General features: G+C 45.7%; 1 protein-coding gene across 3 annotated transcripts in view; it reads left to right on the plus strand.

Moving 5' to 3' along the window:
* Positions 1–26,763, plus strand: part of HLCS (holocarboxylase synthetase) — a 940,243-nt gene that overhangs the window by 243,960 nt on the left and 669,520 nt on the right. For all 3 annotated transcript variants that reach the window (XM_078656875.1, XM_078656873.1, XM_078656874.1), the window contains exon 4: positions 10,647–11,608. In XM_078656875.1, coding sequence (XP_078513001.1) covers positions 10,647–11,608 — 962 coding nt within the window. The remainder of the gene's footprint in view (positions 1–10,646; positions 11,609–26,763) is intronic.

Consider the following 26,763-nt stretch of genomic DNA (forward strand, 5'->3'; position numbering starts at 1 on the left):
ACATGCAATGCAATGGTGAACGCGCTCGCACCATCTGGATTGCATTACACGGGCACTCTGACAGCTCCTAATTAAGATTAATAAGTCTGCCTTGCGCGAAACCGCCGACAATATGCCCAAGATGGCGCCCGTAAATTACATATAGCCTATCACGTCAAGGCTACTAAATAGACTGCACAGCGAAGACGAATCACTAGGCAGATGCCAGAAAAACGGCTGCGCGCACTAAAGAATGTGCCAGCCGGACCCCTTTCTGAATTCTTTTTTTTTTTTAACACATAAGAGCTCGGAAGCTCCGCCCCCCACTTCGTGGAGGCGTAGGCCCGAGCCCTAAAAAACTGACTCTTCCCCCATGAAGTACGTATGGGCAGGGCTATAAGAATACCTTGCGTCCTTTTAGCTACACTGTCTAAGTGATGATATTATATTGAATTACTGTAAGAGTCTGGCTATTGTCGTCCGCTTTGTCTCTCATACGTTTATCTTGGCAACACCTTCGCCTAAAGAGTAATTGTGCTACAGCCTTCATCCTGGTAATTGTGGTGAAGAAACCTATTCGAAAGTCTTGCCTGGAGCCAAAGTGGAAAGTACAATAACAGGTCAGACCTTGCGACAAATACTGATGTGAAATGTGCCAGATTGCCTCAATGGATCCATGCATCTCACACAAAGAGTGAAAACTGCAGATGTAGAAGTGGCTGACAACAACCATGGATTCAGGTTCAACTTCGCTGCGCGGATCCAGCGGGTGGTTGAGAAAATCCAGATCAAAGTAAAGATCCAAACTCAAGAACATCAAGACCAGGCAGAAAATCAAAAAACTCCAATTCACAGAGTAAAGCTGAAAGTTCAAGTTTCTAGAATCCCCAAAGGAAAACAGTTTGCTGTGGAGAATCAAACTGTTCCGGGCAGAAACACACAGACAGACAGACAGACAGACAGGCGCACGCACACACACACACACACAGACGCTCACACACACGCGCACACACATCCCCCCCCCACTCACCGGGCTTTTTCGGCGTGTTCCGTGTCCCCAGCGCTGGTCTTCACCCGGGCCCCCTCCTGGGACTTCAGATGCCGCACTCCGCTTTGGCGCCGGGGCTCGGAGCGCGCATGCGCGGGCAGCCCCCGCCCTCTCACTGTAAGCCCGGGCTGCTTTCGGTTTCGCTGGTCACGTGCCCGTAGCCACGACAACACGCGGCGCGCTCCTGCGGACCCCGAGAAGGAGCAGAGAAGCGGCTGGCAAGTGGGATCCCGAGCGGAGGACCGGAGCAGCCAACATGACTGCTTTTTTTATTTGTTGCAGCTTTATATAGCACCAAATCGATCCAAAGGTATTGTACACTGGTCCCTCTCGCCCACTTCTTGTATTTTTAAATTTACGTCACAATGTACATTGTTTGCTTATTCGGGTTTAGATTAGACAAAGTGTCTTATGGTCGTCCCATATTAAGATGAGCGGCATTGGTACAGCAATTGGAGTTCGTTGTGGGAGGTGCTTAGAACAAGTTTTTATGAGCCGAAAAAAAGAGGCTACAATGGAGAGGAAAACACCTCTCTTGTTTTCCAGCAGGAAATAACCAAATGATATTGAAATGGATTAATAGTGCGCAGCTGTCACTCTATAAGGGTGTCATGGAGCCGACAACTGGCATAGCTTATATTTGTTGAAACAGGTTTCCAGGTCCCTTCCATACCTCCAGTAGCTGGTTTTAGCTCCAAGATGCTGGGAAAAGTAATCCACAACTTTGGGGCAAGGAAAGGGAAACATCTCTTGCCCCTTCAATTCAATTGAATTTGATTCTAAGGGCTGTCAAGAAAGGGGCTTCCGTATATTGTAAAGATCGACTTGGTTAGTACTCCGCTTCTCTGAGAGAATCGCATGCCAAATTTGGTAAAGCTTCTGTGAGCCAGACAGGCATCTTAAAAGTACTTTTGTTTTTATATGTAACCAATGTATGTAGTTTTTAAGGCAGAGGAGACTGAATTATGTTGCTTAATTCCAGTTAGTAGTCTCGCTGCCCAGTTTAATACGCTCTGTAATCCTGCAATAGCTTTTTTCTAGGAGTACTACATAGAATGTATTGCAGTAGTCCAGGAGTGATAAAATCATTGCCTGGACTATTGGTTTGTGTCTGCCTGCCTAAGAAGCACTTTGTGCAGCATCCTACAATACAGGAGACTGAGATCATATTTACTTGTTTGTTCTGGTTTAGCTCAATGTCAATGATGAAACCTAATTATTTTGCTGCTGGAGCCAGGACGGGATGCTCTCTTAAATCTACTGCCCACTATTTACGTGCACTGGTAACGGAGAGGGGTCTGAAACACAAAAATTCAGTCTTGCCCCTGTTCAGTTCCATTGCATTGGTACACATCCACTGTTAGAGCCACCGTGCCACAATCATAGAAGTTAGCAGTCGCCTTTGTCTCATCCACCACAGACACTACAGTTTGGGTATTTTGCATATGACATTAAGGGCAACCCAAACCTCTGTTAGTTTTGCCAAGGGTGAAATTTACAGATTAAACCGGTAAGGGTTTGCTCGAACTGGTGCCCCGTATCCCACGTGGCAAACCTGGTTTTGGGGTGAAGGAGGACATCCCAACATTTGAGTGTGGTTGGATAAAAATTAAAAATCAATTCCCAGGGTCTTTCTTGTGCACCCATTGTTTTTTATCTGCCTGTCCGAACAGGATGCAAAACAGCGTGTTATGCAACATGGAGCTCAAATAGTAGCAGTGATGCCCTATGACCCTCGTCCAAAAGCTGTCTTATCTTGTAATGTGCTGCCGCCAAAGCAGCCTCTGTGCAATGTATTGGCTTAAAACCAACGTCCGTTTTATCCAGTAAGTTGTTAGCTTCAATAAGCCATTTCCGTTGTCTGTCAATTTCTCTCTCCAGCACTTTTGCTGGAAAACCCAGACCTGAAGTGGACCTGTAGTGGCACAGTTCACCAGGGTCTGGGGATGTCTTTTCGAAAATGCAGAATATTTGTACCTTTTTTCCATGATTGTTGACATGTTGCAGTTATTTGACAGATTGCGTGCATTTGTCCTTGTATGTGCCAAATCATCAGCCACCAGGTGGAAACATAAACTGAACTTGGTTCAAGGTTGCCCCATATCTTATTGATGGAATCAAGGCTTGTTCCAAATTGGCCATAAACATTTCTAAACCGAATAACCTTGATACCAGGTTAGGCTGAGAATCTTGATATACATTTTCGTCAGTTCCTACCAGTTTAAAATGTTGACTAATTTAATTTTATCATAAAAGGATGAGAAGGATTCAAATAGCTTTGCTGAGCCAGGGAGTTCTCTTCATCTGAATGTGGGAGAGGATATTCTTTTTATTAATTTTATTGAATTATGCGCAGCTAAAATCCTATTGGTAAAATAGTTTTAAAGCTAATTTGTGTGAGTTTTAATCATTTTTAGCTCCTTTTTTAACACACACGTGTCTTTCACTGAGCATTACTTTCTCTATTTTTGTTTGTACATTTTGGACTCTGTCAGCTGTTGCCAATTTACAAAAATACCATGGAACTGATGGAATTCGCTTTTTATTGCTTTTAGATTTTAAATAGGAAATTAGATTTCATGCATTATTTACCCAGCAGCGAAACTGAGTTGCCAGTTGGATTGCATCCTTTCTGCTGTTGCTTACAGGTGGGCAAGTTCCTACAAGGGCTACTTTTATTTCTGCTCAGGAAAATGTCTGTGATTGTAGACCATGAACACCCTATTCAGTGCATTACTCTGGTGGGTGGGGCTTCTTTCCTATTGTCTTATTTTGAATGCGAACCATTGTGGCCAAACCACACCATATTGATTGGTTCTCAAATAGAAGGGTCATGTTCATAGTTAAAAATAGATCAGTTGAGTGACCTTTTGCATGTGTAGAAGAAAAGACTTGATGCTCTAAAGTTAAGGGAGTGCAGCAACTTGTCTGATATGTCTATGCTTTTTAGGTCGAGCCAGCGAAAAGCGCGCAAAGCGCGTTCTCGCTGCGAGAACTATAGTCGTCGGCTTAGCCGACAACGAGTGGAGACAAGAGATGGCCACGCGCGCTGCATTGTAATTTGGATTTGGTCGCGCGCGTGAGCTTCTGCCGTAGACAGCATGGCAGAAAGAATCGGATCACGACGCGCGCCTCGTGAACAGTACACTTGACTGACTTTGGTAGGCTTTATGTTTCGGTTTTAGTCAGCGTGCGTGAGAAGGGCAGAGGGGAGCAGGGGGAGCCTGCAGAGGGGCGCGCCGCGCCGATAAACAGGCCGGCTTTGAAAATAGCTCGCAGCGAGAGGTACGGCGTATAAAAATTAGATTACATTTACACACTTCACTGACCGCACACTCACGCCCTGCCTCGCAGCTCCTTATGTAATAACCAGTTGCATAAATCCCACCACCTAGCCCACCCGCTACACACACCCAATCACAGGCTTCCCCCTCTACTGCTGAGATCCCCTTTCCCCGCCGTCTTCCTTCCCTGCAAAAGCCCACACTTAGCTGTCTCCTGCTTCCCTCACCCCTCTACACGTGGAAGATATATGAAAACCGGCAATAAAACAATCCCTTTTGAAGGAGATTCTTTGTAGCATATGACTGTACATGCTCGCAAACGTTGTCAAATAAATAATTCATTTTCTCTTGCCTATCTCTCATAAAACGTCATTGTATGGCTTCAATAACGTGCAAGAGGGCGGGGCTCACTCGAAACATCGAAAAAAAAAAATAGGTACCAAGTCAACTTTACTTCGATAACAATTAACACGATGCACCCTGGATGAGTCGGTGTTCAGGGCACAGCCTCAAAACCTTTGGTTTGCGACTAGCAGATAAACACTAGAAATCAGCCTGGCTAAGTTTGACTCACTGAGCCCACACCACGAATATGCTGCCAAAGGGAGTGCTACATTTCATTTGCAAGATTAGGTAAAGCTGAGCAGTGGTGAATGAAGTCGGGGCAGTCATAGTGAGAAAGAACTTCGTGCTAGACGTTTGATTACAGAAGAAATTCTCAAGTGTCAAAAAGAATTTAGAGCTCAGAGCTCAGAAGAGCCACCTTAAAGTATATGATAGTTGCCCTTTTTGAGATCACGACGCGCGCGGTGTGAACAGTTCACATTAGTTTGTATCAGCTTTTAGGTTTCGGTTTCTTTCTTACTCATGCGTGTGCATCTGGCTTTCGAAGATTTACGGCGTGAGCTGCAATGAAGTGGGGCCTCGCTGTCGGCAGCAAGTTCTTTCTACTTATGCCCCCCAAAAAAAGCTAATAATGTTATTCAATGTCACTCGTTGGAAAACCGCGCATTTCTGATTTACATTAGGCCGCGCGCTTTTACAAATAGGAAAAATGGGGGCAAATACAATAAGCATAGAGAGACAGTCAAGAAGCGCATTTTATATTTTATGTAATGTTATTTATTTACACGTTTGGAAACAGCGCATTTCAGATTTACATTAGGCTGCGCGGTTTTACAAATAAGCCTGCGCGCTTTTACAAATAGGACACATGAGGGCAAATACAATAAGCATAGAGAGACAGTCACGAAGCGCATTTTATATTTTATGTAATGTTATTTAATTATACTCGTTTGGAAACCGCGCATTTCAGATATACATTAGGCCGTGCGGTTTTGTAAATAGGAGACATGAGGGCATATACAAAAAGCATGGAGATACAGTTAGGAAACGCGTTTTATATTTTATTTAATGTTATTTAATTTCACTCGTTTCGAAGCAGCGCATTTTACATTTACATTAAGCCGCGCGCAGCTAGAATGCTTGAGAAGGAGCAGGCTGGCAACACCCATTGCAATAAACAGCTTTACCCCCCCCTTGTGGACAGGAGCGCAACCCCCATTGCAACAAAGAGCTTTAGCCCTCTCGTGTTGTTTTTGGCAGTTTACGTTAATAGAGCTCCAGGGCATGCACACATACTCAATTAACAACTTCATAGGTGTTTAAAACAATATGTGCATGTTAAAGAGGCTTTGCTACGAACTGATATGAAGTGGCGTCTCGCTTGCGCCAGCAACTGCCTATTACTTCTACTAAAAATAAAAATAAAAACTTTGCGAATAATGTTACTTTATTTCACTCTTTGGAAACAGTTCCTGTGTGGCAGCCTAAGCTTAGACAGCTTCTGGGCACACATACAGCTTTACACAATAAGTTTCTTAGCTGAAAAACTTTACAAGGCTTTAAAAGGCTGCATTGCAAACTATGAGACACAAGTGCGCAACACACATTGTAAAAAAAAGGCTTAAGGTTTTCTTTGTCGTGTGTATTGCAAGAAGCATGAGAGCAAATACAAGAGACATGGAGACACAGTAAAAATTTTCATTCAACACTGTCATATACAATGTCAATAACTCAAACTTTAATGCTGCGAGACCTATTGCATTGCAAATGCTTGTTTGCATTCAGTGAGCAGCTCATTTGTACCCAACACCCAGAGAGACCGGGACTACTTATTACAAGACTTGCACAGTATCTCTGAGTGCAACAGGATCTGGAGAATGGGCCTGATGATTAAAAACAGTGACAGGGTGGAAGGGGAGTAGTTTGGAAAGAATTAAGGTCAAGGATATGTGCCAAATGTGTGTGATAAGAGATATTACCAGCATCTGTCAAAAATCATGATGTACGGTAAGATTTCTGGATGGGTTAGTAAACCTCCTGCAGATTAACACGAGAAATCAACAGCAATAGCGGATTTTAAGAGTGAAATTAGCAAAGGGCAAGGGCAAATGAGCCTAGGAAACAGTGTTCGTAAACTGACTTAGCTCTATAGCATTTGTTTTCACACCTACGGATGGCTAACCTTACTTCAGTCCATCAGCGCGTGAATATGACAGGACAGGTTATTGTAGTTTAACATAACCCCACTCAATAAATAGTTGATGTTCTGTTTCTGGGTTACTATCATGCCCTAAATAGGGGACCCGGGATGCAGTAGTTATTCATATCTAATGTCATGCTTTATAATATCAGACACCAACACTACACTAAGAGAAAGACACTTTATATTTAAAAGTGTTTTATTTCAACATTATCATCCTGTTGCTTAGCTCATGTAAAATAACCACACAGAATATTATTAAAACAGCACTAACTCATGTTGTTTACAACGTAAAGAGTATGAACATTTCTACCGTAAAGGAAATGTCATCTGGCAACCTAATGTCTACGTCTGTGCACTATACTATGAGAGCATGGAGTAGCTTAACTTGCATCTAGAGTTTCTTAGGAAGAATCAGCGCACTGCTACCTATTTACAGCAAGAAGCTGTAATTATCAGTAGCCGTGGGAGAGTGTTCCCTTGAAGGGAAAATAAATCATCAGCTGGGCGCAGGTCCTCTCCTCTCAGACTTGGCTTGGTATCAGCTCTACACTTAAGATGGGATGCTGCTGCAGATGGGCAATTTGGTAGTCTGTCAGGCACTTTGGCAGTGTTTTAGGCAATAATCTGGGGCGAAGGAACTCTCTATCAATATGTTCACTTGATGAGCCTTTCTATAATGTTGATCACTAATCTTATCTGATGTGGGGAATTTTTGAGGAATTTCCAACATAACCAGTGTGCATCAATATGCTAGACTCAGATGTATAAGCACAAACAAAATATGGTAAATGTCAAATTAGACTACATTATTTATGTTATTGCTGTTAGCTGACCTTGAGAACACAAGACTTGTCCCACACTGATGTCTCATTGGGTGTCTTATCGATGTTACTACCTGGATGACTTGATATCTTCACAGGGTCTTGGAAAGATAAGAACAGTCAGCATCTACCTCGAAGGTAGACGTGCTGGTGAACAGGCAGAAAATGCAGTGACTGGGTACTCAAAAGGCAGTCTTGTGGGGAAGGGTTGAGCCCCTAGCCTCTGCACCTACCTTTCGCCGCTATCCCCTGATCACTAGTGGAGCGGTGGCATAGAGAGGAAGCCGTTCAAAGGGATAACAGATATTTTTAAAAACCTTACCTTCCGCCGGCCTCATCCCGCATCGTGCTCCGCTTCTTCAAGCACATGCTCCCAGAATGCCCTGGGACAAATCCTGAAGTTGCTCTCACATCAGAGCAGCTTCAGGATTGGCCTGAGCGCCCTCGATTAGCACTCCAGGACAGACTGGGAGTCTGTGCCTGCTCAATTCAGCTGGGATTAGATAGAGCTTCACAGCCCATGACAGTTTGGCCGGCCTGAAACAGCTGGCCAAACTGTCATGCGCAGTGAAGAGAGTGCACTACCAATCCCCTCAGTGCTGTCACTCCCTAGACCCCTCCCCCAAGACTCGGCTGAAAAGGAGTAATAAAACAAGTCTTGTTTTATTTTTCCTTTCCTGCCACTGGGAGAAATGGGTTGGAGGGGGTGATGCTCCTCCGCCATATTGGAGGAGCCGCTGCTGCACAGGCATGCATCCTCAGAGAATTCTGACATAGAAAACACTTCTCGTTCAGTACCAGAAAACTCCTAATTTCATTATATGAAGATGATATTTTATTAATAAGCAAAGACTAGTCTAAAACCCTCGTTCCCAGCATTTGCAAAATGTTTTAACTTGGCAGGTGGTCTGGACTGCAGATTAACTAAAACAAGTCAGTGGTGGTTCCCTGACAGACGGAGCTGGGCAGATAGTGATAGATTTCCCTCGCAAACAGACCCCCTAAGATACTCGGGAGTAGGGTATCACAGAGATACGAGTATAATTTACTGAATCAAGTATACTAAATGTTTTGATAACATTGATCTCTTAATAAATAAATGAATCAGGCTACCTATACCAGTTACGGGAAGGATAGCTCTGATGAAAATGGTAATTTTACCCTAGCTATTATGCTTATTTCAAAATATCCCCTATACCTCTCACAAGAGCAGTCTTCACACAGGTGAGTACGCTGATGACCAAACTGGCCTGGACAGGGTGTCAACCAAGGATACGCTGGACTAAGTTACAGCTGCCATATGATAAAGGTGGGGTTTTTGCACCCAACATTGAGGTGTAATATTGGTTTGCTCAAACACAGTTTGTGCATCACTGGATTCGCAATAGTAGGCATGTACCACATTATGACCTTGCAAACCCTATACTAATGAAGGCACAACTGTACCATAAAGCACCCAGACCCATGCAAGAGATTCATTCAGTTATCTGTACTTTATGGACATGGACAAGGCTAGCCAATAAGTGTGAAGTAGCATCTTACTCACCATACATTCTCATAAAATATTCTCAACAGCTAGGAATAGTAGGTAACATTTAAGTGATACAGCAACTGTCAAAGGAAAATATACATTTTATGGGAGATTTATTCATAAACAAACAATTCAGTTCCAGCAGTACCTGCAGGATAGATGGGACTGGATGAGATTGGAAGCACTATCGTATTCCCAATTTTGAAATGCCGTCAAGGGCTGCATTTCATCCTTTCTGGATGAACCGTAAGACTAGGACACACAGACCATGATGTTGGCTAATCCCAAATGAATAAAATTGATTACTCAGACGTATAATACGGTTCTGGGTAAACCAAGTGCTGACGATACCTGTACTCCTAGGTAAGAAGATTGTTGAGTCTAAACGAGCCTACTGCTGTCATCAAACTAAAGGAATATCTCCTAATGGGAAATATGGATGAATACACTACAAATACCTTAGCAGGACAAATCCCTCCCCAGATTATGTAGCTTGGTTTAGTAAAGTTTAGGACACAAAGTGCAGATGATGTTTGAAACAAATTGCTGATTTTGTTCATCTGGCATGGCACTGCTTCAAAGTGGCACAACTTTGGGAACAAATGATCCAAGTAGTGGAGGAGAGCATGGAGGACGGTATATGCTACCGCTGACATGGTTTGCTTGGGGCATGTGAAGGACACTCCAAAAGAGGTCTGTGATTTGGGGATTCTGGCTATTTTACTGGGATTTGCAATGACATAGGTCACAGGTCAAGTTCCCTGCATTAGAGACCGCTAAAAAGATATGGTGTTGTGTGACGAGCTAGCAGACATATACACTTCTAAACTTTTGTCTTATCTCACCCGCTGCATAAAAGTAGTTAATAGCAGCAAAGCTATGATTTTCGAGCCAATGAAAACGTAGGTGTGAATTGTTCAACTTAATGACAGTCTTTTTAGGAACCTTGTAAGGATGCAAATCAGTTTTGTTCCTTTTGTTTTGACGTAGGTTTTGCAGAACTTTAGTGATGGGGATGCTACTATTCCGTCCTCAGTCTGAAAAACAAATGTTGCCATCAATCTAAAAACAAACGTTGGCTAAAAAGGCCTCAGAAACCACAAATCACCATAGGACCCCAGCATTGAAGGGTACTACTTTGTGATTGGATATGCTCTTGCCAAAGTCAAAGTACACATATATAAGAAGATTCATGTATTTTGAAAGCATTGTGTGAGGATCCAGGCTTAGATGAAAATAAATATGATGTAAGTCACTAGAAGTAATGCCTCATTATTTAATATTTCCATGTAGTGCTGCCTTCTTACAGTGTTGGCATAGAGAAAAACTTGAATTTTAATAAAACGTATATGTAAGTGTGTAATCACTGCCAATGCATACAATTATTTAAAAAATGACAAAACTCATTTTGGTACTTTGTTTTTCCTTTACCCAGCAGTGCATCTTCAAGAGCCATTAACCAAGGATCTACTGCCAGCTGCGGAACGAGCAAGTGCGCAAGAAAACCCCATATCGGAGTTGGCATCAAGTGATCCTCTAGAAAAGGCCACTGCACCAGAGGCCAAAGTCACAAGCTCTGAGGGTGCAACAAACCCAGCAGACCCAGGAGTGCCTGCCAAACATGAGGCTAGTGAACAACACCCAGAAGACAATGCTAACCTAGAAGATGAGGCGAGCAAGGTGGGCGACCTTCAACACCTGCATCTCTCTAGCTGTCATGAGTGCCTAGAGCTAGAAAGTTGCACCATCGAGTCTGTGAAGTATGCATCTGCAGAAAACATTCCAGATCTTCCAGATGACTGTAGTGGCAACGACGAGAACTCTGGGGATGAGTGTTGTCAAGTTAAAGAGTCCAAAAGAGCAAACACAAGTGGAAAGCCCCCCAATGTCTTGATCTATGTTGGCTCCGATCCGAAGGCCACAAAAACCAGATTTGAGAATGTGAAATCTGTCCTCATGGAATGTATTGATGCAGAAAGCTATGTTATCTACCCGCTGCCTGAGGATCAAGTTCTTAAATCTCCTTGGTTAGATAACACCTTGCTGCTGGTTATCAACACTGAGGAATCCATTTCCAAGGATGTTCACAAGGAGTTTATGGCCTACCTGAGCAAAGGAGGCAAGATATTCAGCCTTTCATCGTCATTCACTCTCGGCAATGCCGCAGTGAACCCTAAACTCGTCCTGAAGGAATCCATCCAGTCTCTGGTTTTTACAAAGGCTGACTGCACTGAAGTAACTCTAAATGTGCTGACAAGTGGTAATATTTTTGACACCCTGGCTTGTGGAACAGACATGGGCGTGAAGACCTGTGGCTACCTTAATAATTCAGATAAAGATGCAATGATTATACACCAATCTCATGGAGAAAATGGAGGAGAAGCCATTCTGTGTCAGGTAATGTCTATACACTTTTGTTGAGAATGATGCTTAGCAAATTAATTACAACAGGGGACCCATTCTCAAATGGATTTGGATGTTTGCTGCACACATCATTCTTGAAACTATGGTGATCTCTGAGGTACTGTTCTACACACCATTTGAGGGAGTGAAAAGCAATGGCTCAGGATTTCCTCAGTTTCCTGTTATGCTAAAATTCTATCAAAAGAGAGTGCTCTCCTGTGTTTTCTTCACATCCAAAGGATTTGGAAAGCATGTTTACATGTACAAACCATCAACTCGGATTTGCCCTATTTAAATCTGAAAGAAAAGTTTAAAAAGACATATACATTAGTTATTATTTCCACTCTTAGCGTACCCAGTTGTTCAAAGTTGCATGTTTTTCATTCAATAGCAGGTGCTGGGTGCATGCAAAATATCACATCCTTTGGTGAATAACCATCGCTGCACCTTATGAAGTAGTGAAAACACACTTGGTTATTAAAAGATAGTACAATGCTCTGTTGGTGAGGTGCCAAGGTGGGTACATACTCGTATGCAAGGAACAACCACCTGAACTACAATGCTTACACCAGGAACATACACAAGAGCCCAGCAATATGCAGAGCTCGGATGACATGACAAGGTATTCAAACGAGTGAGAACTCTTGACAAATTGTCTCGTGTGCATATCTCTACAGGGAGCTCCATCACTATGCTGAAATAGATAGTCTCTTTATCTCTGTGATACTAATGTAACGATGATGTGCATTCTGCTCTCTAGTGGGTGACTACAGAGTCCGCTTACCTCGAGGCTCCATGGACCTATGAACTTCGAAAAGGGCAGAGTAGCTCTAGATATGTTTTTTCCTTGCATGTCAATGTGTACCAACCTTTGGCACTTCAGCAACAGAGCATTGTGCTATATTTTTTGGGTGTGAAGAAAAAAAGGAATACTCTTCTCTTCATGGGAGTCTTATCCCATGGCAGAGGAAGCATACGATTTTGCTGTCCCTCACCACCAGGTTTTTCCTGGCGTTGAAAGTCAGTAAAAAAAATGTCTACATGTCTGCCCATCTAAATTGGATGGGCAGACATGTAGCCATTTCTCTAATGGCCCTTACTTCTCAGGGCCGTCAAAGAAGTTTGGCCACGGCGGGGACAGAGTTGTCTCCACCGTGGCAAAACCGACAGTCTGCCTGCATTTAGCACTGTGTTGGTGGGAAGGGAACTCTGTTGACACTGCGATGCAGTTCCTTTCCCGCCAACATATAAATTGGGTCCCTAGTCTCCTCTCCATATTATTCTCAAGGCACCGTATAAGACTGACAAAATCAAAACACTTTATGAACAAGAAAATTAGCCCTGTATTTAAAATCTTACTAGATACTGAGTCTCTTGTCTGATACCGAGTGAGTATTAATCATTTAAACAAGTGTCTTTTTTTCCAAATCTTTATTTATACATTTGTATCAGCATCTACAAAGCCAACAATTCTAACTGATCACTATCATAACTGGTACAATGGGTCTCTGAAAAGAAGAGAATATCAACACAAGACAAAGGAAAAGGTAAAAGTTAAATTGAGCATTCTATACACATTGGGCACAAATCACATGGAGACATGCAAAGACATGGTAACATCTCGGGGGTCCTATTCGGCTTCATCATACATACAAAGGACACCCCTACCAATAATAGCCCAGTCAGCTCGCTGAATCCTCATCAGAGTCCCCTGCAATAGATAATAAATAGTCCCTCAGCAGTTGCCTTATATCCCTGGGTCTAGAAGTAATTGGTTGTAGAGAGGCATATAATTCAGAAGTGGTGTCACAATAGGATACTTCTTTTAACCATGCCGCCTTTGCAGGGGGTGTGTAAGCACCCCAGTGTAGTGAGATTAATAGAGCAGTAGCAGTGAAGTGAAGTATTCCCAATGGCAGCAGCATAACATACCCCAGCATAGCCATTAGCGGGTCACGTGCTAGGGTCCAATCATCAGAGATAGAATGGAATAGATATCATTCCAGTAGGTTGCGACTTCCCCACACATCCATGTCAGGTGAAAAAAAAAGTATGTTGTTTAAAGGACAATGCTTTTGGCTTGGTGTCACGTTTTTGATTCTCAGCCTGCACTGTGTAATCATCATCATGATGATGATACTTCATCTCTATTGACACCAGCTCATCCTCTGCATCTTCTACAGTGATTTAGGCTTGTCCTCCAGTTGAGTCTGTCCTGACTCAAGTGTCCCTGCAACTTTTTTATTCGCCGGGCGCAAGCTTAAAGAGATGCCGTAAGTCTGCGAGCGTGCACATCGGCTGTCTGGGCACAAGCTCAAAGAGATGCCGTGAGAGTGCACATCGGCTGTCCGGGGGCAAGCTGATAGAGACGCCGTGAGCGTGCACATCGACTGTCTGGGAAGTGCACATCTCCTATCTCCCTTCGGCACCCAAGTCGACGTTTGTTTTAAATGCTTTTTCCAAACCAACCAATTTTAAACAAGTAATTTATCTTATTGTACTCTTGAACCAGATCATTTGGGTGCTCTTTTTAGACACTTGCAGTTGTATTAGTTGAACTCTTTGGGACCAATTCACATAGGCATTTCTGAATGTGTGAAGTAGTACTATAGTAATACTACTAGAAGTACTCCTAAGTGCCTTTATGAATTACTCAACTCCCTAAATGTCCAGCTCCCTATTAGTAAAGGTGCAAAGAGGGCAGAATCCTTTCAGTTTGTAATAACTGTGTGCAAATCTTCTCGGAATATTCCCACTTTACATGTTTTTTGGCCAATTCACAAAGGCATACTTGAGTACGTAAAGTAGTACTGCAGGGGTACTAAGTCACATACTCACAAATGCCTTTATGAATTGTGTTTAAAGGTGCTGGGGTTTTTAGTTATATCTTTTTCTTCAATATTTAAACCAGCAGTCTGAGAAATGTAACAGGTCACTGGTAAGTGTTCAGTCTGCTCAAAAGTCTGATGAACATCGAGCTAGGCTGCTCCAGCTACTATGCTTAGATGCAGCTTTTAAAAGTAAAAATACCGCACATTTCATTGCTTTGTTCCTGTCACCAGGCGTTTTGTTGTTAATGTATGCGAGAAAAATTGTGTGTTGTAGGTATTTATATACAGTGCAATGGGCTATCAAGATGCTTAGAGACCAAGACAAGTTAGGAGAAGATCTGCCTATGGGTAGATTATTGCAAGCGCTTATAGATGGAGTGAGTGTTTCGAATTCTGAAAAGCACATAGTACGCTCTTCGCATGCATTATTTTGTTGGACTGCCTTGCATTGAATAAATCCTTCTGCCTATAATAATAATAATAATAATAATAATAATCCTGTATTTGTAAAGCGCACAGCTACCCGTAGGTTTCCCAGCGCTGGGGGCCGTTGGGAAGATTAAGCAAGCTATTGCCCCGAGTCACATGGTGCTGGGCAGACCCTGCCGCCGGTGCCGGGGATCGAACCGTGGTCCCCAGATTCCAGCGTCAGTCGCCCTGGCCGCTGCGCCACACCTCTTCCTATACCGTTCTCACTGCACGTTTAGTTACTTCTAGGTGTCAATGTGCACACTGATGTTAGTAAGTGATGGAGAATACTTTACTTAACGTAATAATTTGATCAAAACAAAGCGAATAGCACAGATGCAGAACATTTTCGTTCCCCCTTTTTACAAGTAATATTGTCAGATTGGCACCCTTTTCTTTTGTAGCAACCACAGCTACTGGACAAAACCTCTCAAGTTTTGAAGAAATACAGTGAATATATTGATGTAAATCTGGCAGTTTATTTAAAGGGAAAATAACCGAGACTCTGCTTTTCTCTCTTAATGGTCTGCTCGTTTTACCGTAACTAGCATTTTTAAACTGCACCTGCAAACATTTCTGTAGATTTCTTTATTGCAAATCCCTGGCGATGTATGCATTGCTTTTTCACAGATTCAGAGTAAGGGGACAACGCAAGTTTATTTTCCCCAAATTGATTTCTTTGCTAATTATCTTATAACCTCCAAATCGTGAGATCTTTTATAGCACTTTTCCAAGTCTTGGCAAACTTTGGTGAAGTTTACGAAAGAGTTGAACTTGATATCTTCAGTTTATATAGAATTACTGTGAACTCCTAGATTAAGACCCTCACATTCTTGAATTAATTTTGACGCTCATCTTGCATAGTTCACAAGATGGATTTTGTTGTTTTCTAAAAGTAATGTTGGCATTTGATAACGAATAACGTTTAAAAAATGGTCTCTATAGAATTTGATTTCAATAGTTGCTTTAAATTGTTTTAGGTACTAAAAATGTGAGGTGCATTCAGCGTATTAATACCCTTGCCAGTATCCTAGTCTTGCTGGAGTCCTGCCACTCATTCATTCATTTTTAGATCTCGGCTAGCGTAGGCTGCGCAGTCTCGCTTGCGAGATCTCATGTCTTAGAGTAGGGAGGCTTGAACCCGCCCCTCTTCTCCATTGGCTGGCTGCCTAAACGGCGGCCAGCCATTGGAGAAGAGGGTTCTGTGACGTAATTTTTGGTAGCTAAGCCCCGTCCGTTTCGGATTGAGGGGCGTGTTTTTTTCGTTTCTTTCTCTCCTCGAAAAACACACCCCCCAGTCTGCAAAGGACGGCGCTTACGGAGCACAGCACAGTAGGCACCCGTTACAACATGGCCATTATATGTGCGCAGGCCTCTCCTCGTTTTGTCCGTGCTGTGGCTCTGTAGAGCTCGTGTTTCTTTAAGACTGAGTTCTGTATTAATCTATATACATTTTACATTTGTTTTGGCCAGTTTTCATAAATTCTTGGAAGTCACGAGGACTGCTGCCATCACGTCACAGGTTGCACTTCTCAATTTTTTGTGAACCGTGACAGCATGACAAAAATTAAAAACTCACGCCGAAGAATTTTCAAAAATGTATATATGACGTACAGCAGCACCGGCAGCAGAGCTGGGCGCGCTCGGTTCACGCGCAGAATGTTTCACTTTACAAGTTACCAGGATATTCACACGCGTGTCTCCACTCGGGTCCATGACTGAGACACTCTAGTTGTAGGTCCCTCACACAGAGCAAGCGGCAGCACTTCAGGCCTCTGGCCAGACATATGTCTCGCGCCTGGAGTCTTCCATACAAAACCGAAAGAGCCCGCACACACAGGGAGGTGGAGACAGGCACGCCCACCTGACAGATGGAGAGAAAACAAAACTAAGTTTGGACTCTCTTCACTTCCGGAATCATGGACGCAGCAGCCGCACCTCAGTTCGGGAATCTCAAGGAAGAGACAAGCTGTTCGATCTGTTTGGAATATTTTAGTGATCCTGTGACCATCGATTGTGGGCACAACTTCTGCCGCTCCTGCATCACTCGCAGCTGGGAGGGAAGAGATGACAACTTCCCGTGTCCGCAGTGCAGAGAAACATCTCTGGTAAGATATCTCCGGCCCAACAGGCAACTTGGAAACATTGTGGAAATAGCAAAGCAGCTCCATCGCTCCCCGGAGAAGCCCAGTGAGGACACCCTATGCGACAAACACGAGGAGAGGCTGCGGCTGTTCTGTTCCTGCCTACACCGGAGCCTTCCCCTGCTGCACTGCAGAGGCGCCATCTTCCCGGCTCCGTCTTTCATCCGTCTGCGCGCACAACATGAAGGCCCAGGCCCGCGCCGCACTGACAGGTTCAGCACAGCTGCTGAGGGCGGGAGGTTCACCGCGAGAGTGCACATTCCCGGACAAACACTTATTTCCGGCTCTCTGTTTACCTCCCCTGCCCCCCATCCAAGCCGCTATATGCATGTACCACCTGACCAGGCCCGTCTTGGGGAGCCCGGCACCTGTGTTCCTGCTCTGACCCTGTTTGGGTAGATTGTGACAGAGTGTCTGCTTTTGGCCCACCTATTAGGAGCATCCCCCTCCTCTCAGAATTGTCTTGTAGCTGCCCTGTGTATTTATGGGAAATCTATTTCTGGGGCCGACCTTGTAAGACAGTACTGGATGGTGTAATATATCTCCGCGGTTGTATGTGGCATTGAACAAAGTAAGGACATGATCATTTGCTTAACATATATGTTTACGTGTTTCACGTTTGGTAGGACTATAGTTTAAGATCTTTTGTTTATTTTCAATAGTGTTTATGGACGTTTGAACTGTGGCTTTTGCTAATTATTTTACATTTATTATATATAGCCTCGTGGTCAAAAGGGTTCGGGTTGGGGGAGGCATACTTTCTCTGTAATGTAGACATTTTCTTGAAGGATGACCTTTGATTTACTTTATTGATCTTCATCTTGAGAGGTGGGCTCTGTGTGTGTTGGGCTCTGTGTGTGTTGGGCTCTGTGTGTGTTGGGCTCTGTGTGTGTTGGGCTCTGTGTGTGTTGGGCTCTGTGTGTGTTGGGCTCTGTGTGTGTTGGGCTCTGTGTGTGTTGGGCTCTGTGTGTGTTGGGCTCTGTGTGTGTTGGGCTCTGTGTTTGTTGGGCTCTGTGTTTGTTGGGCTCTGTGTTTGTTAGGCTCTGTGTGGATCTGTCTGTGTGTGTGGCTCTGTCTATGTGTGTGGCTCTGTCTATGTGTGTGGCTATATCTATGTGTGTGGCTCTGTGTGTGTGTGTGTGTGTGTGTGTCTCTGTCTGTTTGTGTGGCTCTGTCTGTGTGTGGCTGTGTGTGTGTGTGTGGCTGTGTGTGTGTGTGTGGCTCTGTGTGGTGTGTGGCTCTGTGTGGTGTGTGTGTGGCTCTGTGTGTGTGTGGCTCTGTGTGTGTGTGTGGCTCTGTGTGTGTGTGGCTCTGTCTGTGTGTGTGGCTCTGTCTGTGTGTGTGGCTCTGTCTGTGTGTGTGGCTCTGTCTGTGTGTGTGTGTGTGTGTGTGGCTCTGTCTGTGTGTAGCTCTGTGTGGGTGTGTCTCTGTCTTTGTGTGTGTGGCTCTGTGCGTGTATGGCTCTGTGCGTGTATGGCTCTGTGCGTGTGGCTCTGTGCGTGTATGGCTCTGTCTATGTGTGGCTCTGTCTGTGTTTGTGTGGCTCTGTGTGTGTGGCTATGTCTGGGATGTGTGTGTGTGTGGCTCTGTGTGTGTGTGTGTTCAGCTCTGTGTGTGTGTTGGGCTCTGTGTCTGGCTCTGTGTGGGTAGCTTTTTTTGTAGGTGGGTCTGTGAGGGTGGCTCTGTGTGTATGTAAGTGGGTCTGTTTGAGGGTGGCTCTGTGTGTGTGTAGGTGGCTCTGTGTGGGTGGCTCTGTCTGTGTGGCTCTGTCTGTGTGTGTGTGTGGCTTTGTCTGTGTGTGTGCATGTGGCTCTGTCTGTGTTTGTGGCTCTGTCTGTGTGTGTGTGCTCTGTCTGTGTGTATGGCTCTGTCTGTGTGTATGGCTCTGTCTGTGTGTATGGCTCTGTCTGTGTGTATGGCTCTGTCTGTGTGTGTGTGTGTGTGTGTGTGTGTGGCTCTGTCTGTGTGTGTGGCTCTGTGTGTGTGTTTGTGTGTGTGTGGCTATGTCTGTGTGTGTGTGGCTATGTCTGTGTGTGTGTGGCTCTGTCTGTGTGTGTGTGTGGCTCTGTGTGTGTCTGTGTGGCTCTGTGTGTGTGTTTGTGTGGCTCTGTCTGTGTGGCTCTGTGTGTGTGTGGCTCTGTGTTTGTGTGGCTCTGTGTGTGTGTGTGGCTATGTCTGGGTGTGTGTGTGTGGCTCTGTGTTTGTGTGGCTCTGTGTGTGTGTGGCTATGTCTGGGTGTGTGTGTGTGGCTCTGTGTGTGTGTGTGTGTAGCTCTGTGTGTGTGTGTGGCTCTGTGTGTGTATGGCTGTGTGTGTGTGGCTCTGGCTGTGTTTGTGTGGCTCTGTGTGTGTGTGTCTCTGTATTTGTGTGTCGCTATGTCTGTGTGTGTGTGTGTGTGGCTCTGTGTGTGTGTTCAGCTCTGTGTGTGTGTTGGGCTCTGTGTCTGGCTCTGTGTGTGTGTGTGGCTCTGTGTGTGTGTGGCTCTGTCTGTGTGTGTGGCTCTGTCTGTGTGTGTGACTCTGTCTGTGTGTGTGGCTCTGTCTGTGTGTGTATCTCTGTGTGTGTGTGTGGCTCTGTCTGTGTGTGTGTAGCTCTGTGTGTGTGTCTCTGTCTTTGTGTGTGAATGGCTCTGTGCGTGTATGGCTCTGTGAGTGTGGCTCTGCGTGTATGGCTCTGTCTGTGTGTGTGGCTCTGTCTGTGTTTGTGTGGCTCTGTGTGTGTGGCTATGTCTGGGATGTGTGTGTGTGTGGCTCTGTCTGTGTGTGGCTCTGTGTGTGTGTGTGTTCAGCTCTGTGTGTGTGTGTTGGGCTCTGTGTCTGGCTCTGTGTGGGTAGCTTTTTTTGTAGGTGGGTCTGTGAGGGTGGCTCTGTGTGTATGTAAGTGGGTCTGTTTGAGGGTGGCTCTGTGTGTGTGTAGGTGGCTCTGTGTGGGTGGCTCTGTCTGTGTGGCTCTGTCTGTGTGTGTGTGTGTGTGTGTTGCTTTGTCTGTGTGTGTGCATGTGGCTCTGTCTGTGTTTGTGGCTCTGTCTGTGTGTATGGCTCTGTCTGTGTGTGTGTGTGTGGCTCTGTCTGTGTGTGTGGCTCTGTGTGTGTGTTTGTGTGTGTGTGTGTGGCTATGTCTGTGTGTGTGTGGCTCTGTCTGTGTGTGTGTGGCTCTGTGTGTGTGTTTGTGTGGCTCTGTCTTTGTGTGTGTGTGTTTGGCTCTGTGTTTGTGTGGCTCTGTGTGTGTGTGTGGCTATGTCTGTGTGTGTGTGTGTGTGTGTGGCTCTGTGTTTGTGTGGCTCTGTGTGTGTGTGTGGCTATGTCTGGGTGTGTGTGTGTGGCTCTGTGTGTGTGTGTGTGTGTGGCTCTGTGTGTGTATGGCTGTGTGTGTGTGTCTGTGTGTGTGTGTGTGGCTCTGTGTGTGTGTTCAGCTCTGTGTGTGTGTTGGGCTCTGTGTCTGGCTCTGTGTGTGTGTGTGTGGCTCTGTCTGTGTGTGTGGCTCTGTCTGTGTGTGTGGCTCTGTCTGTGTGTGTGGCTCTGTCTGTGTGTGTGGCTCTGTCTGTGTGTGTGGCTCTGTCTGTGTGTGTGTATCTCTGTGTGTGTGTGTGGCTCTGTCTGTGTGTGTGTGTAGCTCTGTGTGTGTGTCTCTGTCTTTGTGTGTGAATGGCTCTGTGCGTGTATGGCTCTGTGAGTGTGGCTCTGCGTGTATGGCTCTGTCTGTGTGTGTGGCTCTGTCTGTGTTTGTGTGGCTCTGTGTGTGTGGCTATGTCTGGGATGTGTGTGTGTGTGGCTCTGTCTGTGTGTGGCTCTGTGTGTGTGTGTGTGTGTGTTCAGCTCTGTGTGTGTGTGTTGGGCTCTGTGTCTGGCTCTGTGTGGGTAGCTTTTTTTGTAGGTTGGTCTGTGAGGGTGGCTCTGTGTGTGTGTAGGTGGCTCTGTGTGGGTGGCTCTGTCTGTGTGTGTGTGTGTGTGTGTGTTGCTTTGTCTGTGTGTGTGCATGTGGCTCTGTCTGTGTTTGGCTCTGTCTGTGTTTGTGGCTCTGTCTGTGTTTGTGGCTCTGTCTGTGTGTGTGGCTCTGTCTGTGTGTATGGCTCTGTCTGTGTGTATGGCTCTGTCTGTGTATGGCTCTGTCTGTGTGTATGGCTCTGTCTGTGTGTATGGCTCAGTCTGTGTGTATGGCTCTGTGTGTGTGTGTATGGCTCTGTCTGTGTGGATGGCTCTGTCTGTGTGGATGGCTCTGTCTGTGTGGATGGCTCTGTCTGTGTGTATGGCTCGGTCTGTGTGTATGGCTCTGTCTGTGCGTGTGTGTGTGGCTCTGTCTGTGTGTGTGGCTCTGTGTGTGTGTTTGTGTGTGTGTGGCTATGTCTGTGTGTGTGTGGCTCTGTGTGTGTGTGGCTCTGTGTGTGTGTGTGTGGCTCTGTCTGTGTGTGTGTGTGTGGCTCTGTGTTTGTGTGCCTCTGTGTGTGTGTGTGTGGCTATGTCTGGGTGTGTGTGTGTGTGTGTGTCTCTGTGTGTGTGTGTAGCTCTGTGTGTGTGTGTAGCTCTGTGTGTGTGTGTGTGTGTGTGTGGCTCTGTGTGTGTATGGCTCTCTGTGTGTGTGGCTCTGTCTGTGTTTGTGTGGCTCTGTGTGTGTGTGTGTCTCTGTCTTTGTGTGTCGCTCTGTCTGTGTGTGTGTGTGTGTGTCTCTGTCTTTGTGTGTCGCTCTGTCTGTGTGTTTGGCTATTTCTGTGTGTGTGTCTGTGTGTGTGTGTGTGGCTCTGTGTGTGTGTACAGCTCTGTGTGTGTGTTGGGCTCTGTGTCTGGCTCTGTGTGGGTAGCTTTTTTTTGTAGGTGGGCCTGTGTGAGGGTGGCTCTGTGTGTATGTAAGTGGGTGTGCTTGAGGGTGGCTGTGTGTGTGTGTGTGTGTGTGTGTGTAGGTGGCTCTGTGTGGGTAGCTCGGTTTGTGTGTGTGTGTGTGTGTGTGGCTGTGTGTTTGTGTTGGGCTCTGTGTCTGGATCTGTGTGCTTAGCTTTTTTTTGTAGGTGGGTCTCTGCGAGGGTGGCTCTGTGTGTGTGTGTATAGGTAGGTCTGTGTGAGGGTGCCTCTGTGTGTGTTTAGGTGGCTCTGTATGGGTGACTCTGTGTGTGTGTGTGTGTGTGTGTGTGTGTGTGTGTGTGTGTGTGTGACTATATGAATGGCTCTGTGTGGGTGGATCTGTGTGTGTGGATAGCTTTGTGTGTGTGGCTCTGTGTGTGGGTGCAAATGTAATAGGTCTCGCATTTGCGAGAGATTAAGCTATTGGCATTGTAAATGACAATGCCTTTACTTTATGTTTTAAAAACAAAAACATAAATAAAAATAATGTCATGAGCAATGCCAATAACTCTCACTTTAACAATGCCGAGACCATTGCATTGTAAATGCTTGTTGATTTTTATCATGAAAATGCTCATCAATAAGAGCAGAGAAAATTGCTTGTGCTATTGTGCGCAGTAACTTGCCCGGTCTCCGTAAGTGGAGGTTCGTTAGCTATCTGGGTGAAATGTGACAAGAAATATTGTGGGCCAAGAAAGTGGGTGTATTTGCATAGATAGCCTTCTGAATATTAGTGAGTACTTTTGAAGTGATCCTATCCTGTACCACCCGGTGTAATTTCCTTCTCGCTGCAGTTTTCTTATTAAATCACTGCCCTGCAGCTGCTTCTTGCACCAGTTGGTGTGTGTGTTTTTTTGTTTTTGGGGGGGGGCAGTAGCCAACAAAATAAGAATTGCCTCTGTCGGTCTAGATTGGATTAGGGCATTGAACACTGGGATTCTTAACTTTCTGTCTAAAAGCTGGTTAACTGGCCGGAGTAATTTCAGTTGAAAATGTTACTGATGTAAGTAACCGGGTAGACAGTAAGATTTGAATCAATATAAATTGCCACAAATTACGGACCGATGTAGCAGGCTGGGGGCGGGGGAGGTCCCATTGTGGGTGGCAAATTCACATGTATCCGGTTTATTTTAGGTGAGGTCAAGAGAATTTCACTTTTGCTGGGTTTTAGTTTTGTGTAATTTGTAGACCTTCTGCATGTGGCCACCTCCAAGCTTCTATTAAGAGTGTTTCACTGGTGTATATTAGGTGATAAATACTGTGTGTTGTCCGCATACATGTAGAACCTTGTGCCTAGATTGGGAGGAATGTCAGCTAACAGACTTATCAAAATATTCAAAAGCAGAGGGGACAAAATTTAACTCTGTGTTAATCCATAGATTATTTGTTGTTGATTGTGAAAAGAGAGAGCGAGTGAAACCATTTTAGTGACTCTATTTCAGTATCAATGAAACCTAGAAGCTGCTTCCTGAATAGTAATCTAGCCCCTTGAGCTACAAAGGTACCTTCCTCCTGGAAGGAATACGAAGAAGGGTGTCTCCCACAGACTGACAATGGGCCCTGCAAGGTCTACAATCAGCAAGATGATAGTTTTATCTATATGTTACACCTCTGGGGCCTGGGCACAGTCCAGGAAGTCTCTTTGTTGTAGAGGGATCCATTGACAGTAGGGTAGCAGATAGGACTCTGACAGTACGTAATATACCACCTCATGGTTTTGAATGAGTGACTTTATATTGAATTTTATTATGGCATCTATATAACACTTGTTAGAACTGGGGGTCTCTAGTTGGCGGAGGTAGGTACCACTGTCCAAATAGGGACCCTTGCTTCTAGTCCGGGCAAGGAGATCACCCTCTGAGATAACCCCTGCTCACCCTCTAGGTAGCTTGGCACTAGCAGTCTAGGCTAACCAGAGGCAATGTGTAAAGTATTTGTACCAACACTTACAGGAACACAGTGAAAATACCACAAACTGACTCCACAACAGTTTAGAAAAATAAAGGTATTTAATCTAGACTACACAAGACCAAAAGGACAAAAATCCAACATACACAGTTCAAGAATATGGTTTCAAAAGAGTTCTTAAGGTTTGCGTTAAAGTTCTTCAGGTTGCGAGAAAATAAACCACAGATGCGTGAAAAGTTCACAGTTGCGTCACGTTTACTCACAGTACCTTTTAGTTGCAACAAAGTTCCAAAAGCAGAAGCTGGTGAGGTGGAAAACAAGCGATGCGTTGCTCCCGAGACCCTGGGGAGGCGATGCGACAGCCCCGCTGCAGCAGCGGGCGTGTTGCGACGAATCCGGTCTCTATGGAGAGGAAGGCCACTTTTATGGATTCCGGTGCGTAGGTTCCGTAGGAAGTTTGTTCTCGCAAAGGCACGATGCGACGATCTCGTGAGGGCTGCGACGATCTCCGGGGCGACGATGCGCTGTCCAGCGGTGATCCTCTCTCTCGCAGCTCCTCGATGCGATGCGTAGCGGCGATCTCACCCAGCGACGACAGGCTCTGCGACGACACTCGCAGCGATGTCCGACTTTCCCGCACCTCTCTGGTGCGTCCCGCAAACGAAGGATTCGACGGCTCTGGCAGTGGCGTCAGGCGCTGCGACGATCTCGACCTTCGTAGCGGCGGGAAACTTCTCGCACTGTCGGGGATGCGCTCCGCAAGCGAGCGATGTGATACTTTTCAATTTCAAAAGTCTCACAAGCTTAGTTTCAAGCTTCCCAGCACAGGTACAACTTCCAGATGTCCCACAACTGGATCAAGCACTCTAGGAAGGACAGAACTCTCTCAGCAGAGTTCAGGGAAGCTGGGGGTGAAGTCCTTTTGTTCCTGGGACCTCAGAACAGGGAGCCAGCTCTTCTCAGGCCCTTGGAGATTCCTTCAAGACAGGGGACACCGCACCCAGCAAAGTCCTTCCCCTCTCCTTGGCAGCAAAGCAACAGCAGGTCAGTCCAGCAGAGCAACAGCAGGACAGTCTTCCTTCTTCAGAGTCAGCTTTCTCCTTGGCAGAGGTTCCTTCTTGATTTGAGGATGATCTAATTTTCTGTTGTCAGGGGTCCTGTACTTATACCCCTAAAGTCTTTGTTCTCTCTGTGCATGTGGGCCCTGAGCCCGGTCTGAACCAGTTCTGGGTGTTTCCTGAGTACTTTGTTTTGCTGGCTTCTTCTTTCCTTTCAGAGTGAGGGGCAGGGTCCTCAGCCGCCCAGCAGGAGGTGGAGCCAGCATTGTGGAAGGCAGGCACAACCCTATTCAGGCCCAGGTGCGAACTCCTCCCACCACTCCAGTTGCACATGCAGTCATTCAGCCTAGGGCTGACTCAGCCAGCCTCCCGGGGGAACCCCAGCCCCTGTCACTCTCAAACCAGACAGTCAATACACAAGCAGACCAAGGCACACAGAAGGGTCAGACAAGAGAACAGCAACTTTCTAAAAGTGCTGTTCTCAAACACAGGATTTAAAAACAACCTTTCCTAAAAGATGGGTTATTAAATTCTGAGTTCAGGGATACTAGATACTTATGTCCTATCTTGTTCCTATGGGAAGAAATGCTGGAAGCCACTGTAGCCAGCTTCCCCCATGTTAATCTATGGAGCAAGATAGCCTTACAATAATGAAAAACGAAAATGGCTGCCATTCACTATCAGAGCATGTCACCTGCACTAGTACATGCTCTACCTTTTACATACACTGCACCCTGCCCAGGGAGGTACCGTGGGCCTTCCGTAGGGGTGACTGATGTGCACAAAAAGGGAAGGGTTAGGCCTGGTCAGTAGGGACACTGACCAGGTGGACACGGCCGTTTCTAAACTGCACGCAGGCACTGCAGTGGCAGGCCTGAGACACCATTTTAGGGCTACTCCTGTGGGTGGCACAAGCAGTGCTGCAGGCCCACTAGTAGCATTTGTCATCACCAGCCCTGGCACACCCAGTGCACTTTACTAGGGACTTCATGGTGATACAAATAGGCCAAACATGTATATCCAATCAGAATAACACTTTACATAGGGAGCACTTACACTCTGGCACTGATCAGCAGTGGCAGAGTGTCCAAAGCATCTAAATCAGCAAAACCGAAATCCAGCACAGCATCAAAAATACAGGAGGTAGAGGCAAAAAGATAGGGGGAAACCACGCCAAAGATGCCAGGTCTAACACGTGTCCCCTCCAGCTGAAAGTGGGGAGAACTACCCACCCTCTTGGGAGTTCTCTTCACTAAGGCGAAAAAATCTGGACAGACCATCAGCGTTGGCGTGTTCTGTACCAGGGGGGTGTTCCACCGTAAAGTCCATTCCCTGTAGGGAGATGGACCACCTCAACAGTTTTGGGTTCTCACCCCTCATTTGCATTAACCATCTGAGGGGCCTGTGGTCGGTCTGAACACGGAAGTGAGTCCCAAACAGGTAGGGCCTCAGCTTCTTCAGAGCCCAGACCACAGTAAAAGCTTCCCCTTCGATCGCACTCCACCTCTGTTCCCTGGGGAGTAGCTTCCTACTAATGAAAGCTACCGGCTGGTCTCCATTCTCCTCAGTGACTTGTGAGAGTACTGCTCCCACACCATGCTCTGAAGCGTCTGTCTGTACTATGAACTCACTGGAAAAGTCAGGTGCCTTGAGCACCGGGACTGTGCACATTGCAGTTTTCAGTGCATCAAAAGCAGTTTGGCAGGCGTCAGTCCAGTCAACTCTTTTGGGCAACTTCTTTGAAGTGAGTTCTGTCAAGGGGGCGACAATGGTGCCATATCCCTTGACAAACCGTCTGTAATACCCGGGGAGTCCTAAAAAGGCTCTCACCTCTGTCTGGGTCTTGGGGGGTTCCCAAGCCAGAATGGTGTCAATCTTTGCCTGTAGGGGTGCCACCTGGCCGCTCCC

Source organism: Lissotriton helveticus, chromosome 8 (assembly GCF_964261635.1).
Source record: "Lissotriton helveticus chromosome 8, aLisHel1.1, whole genome shotgun sequence".
NCBI classification, from domain to species: domain Eukaryota; kingdom Metazoa; phylum Chordata; class Amphibia; order Caudata; family Salamandridae; genus Lissotriton; species Lissotriton helveticus.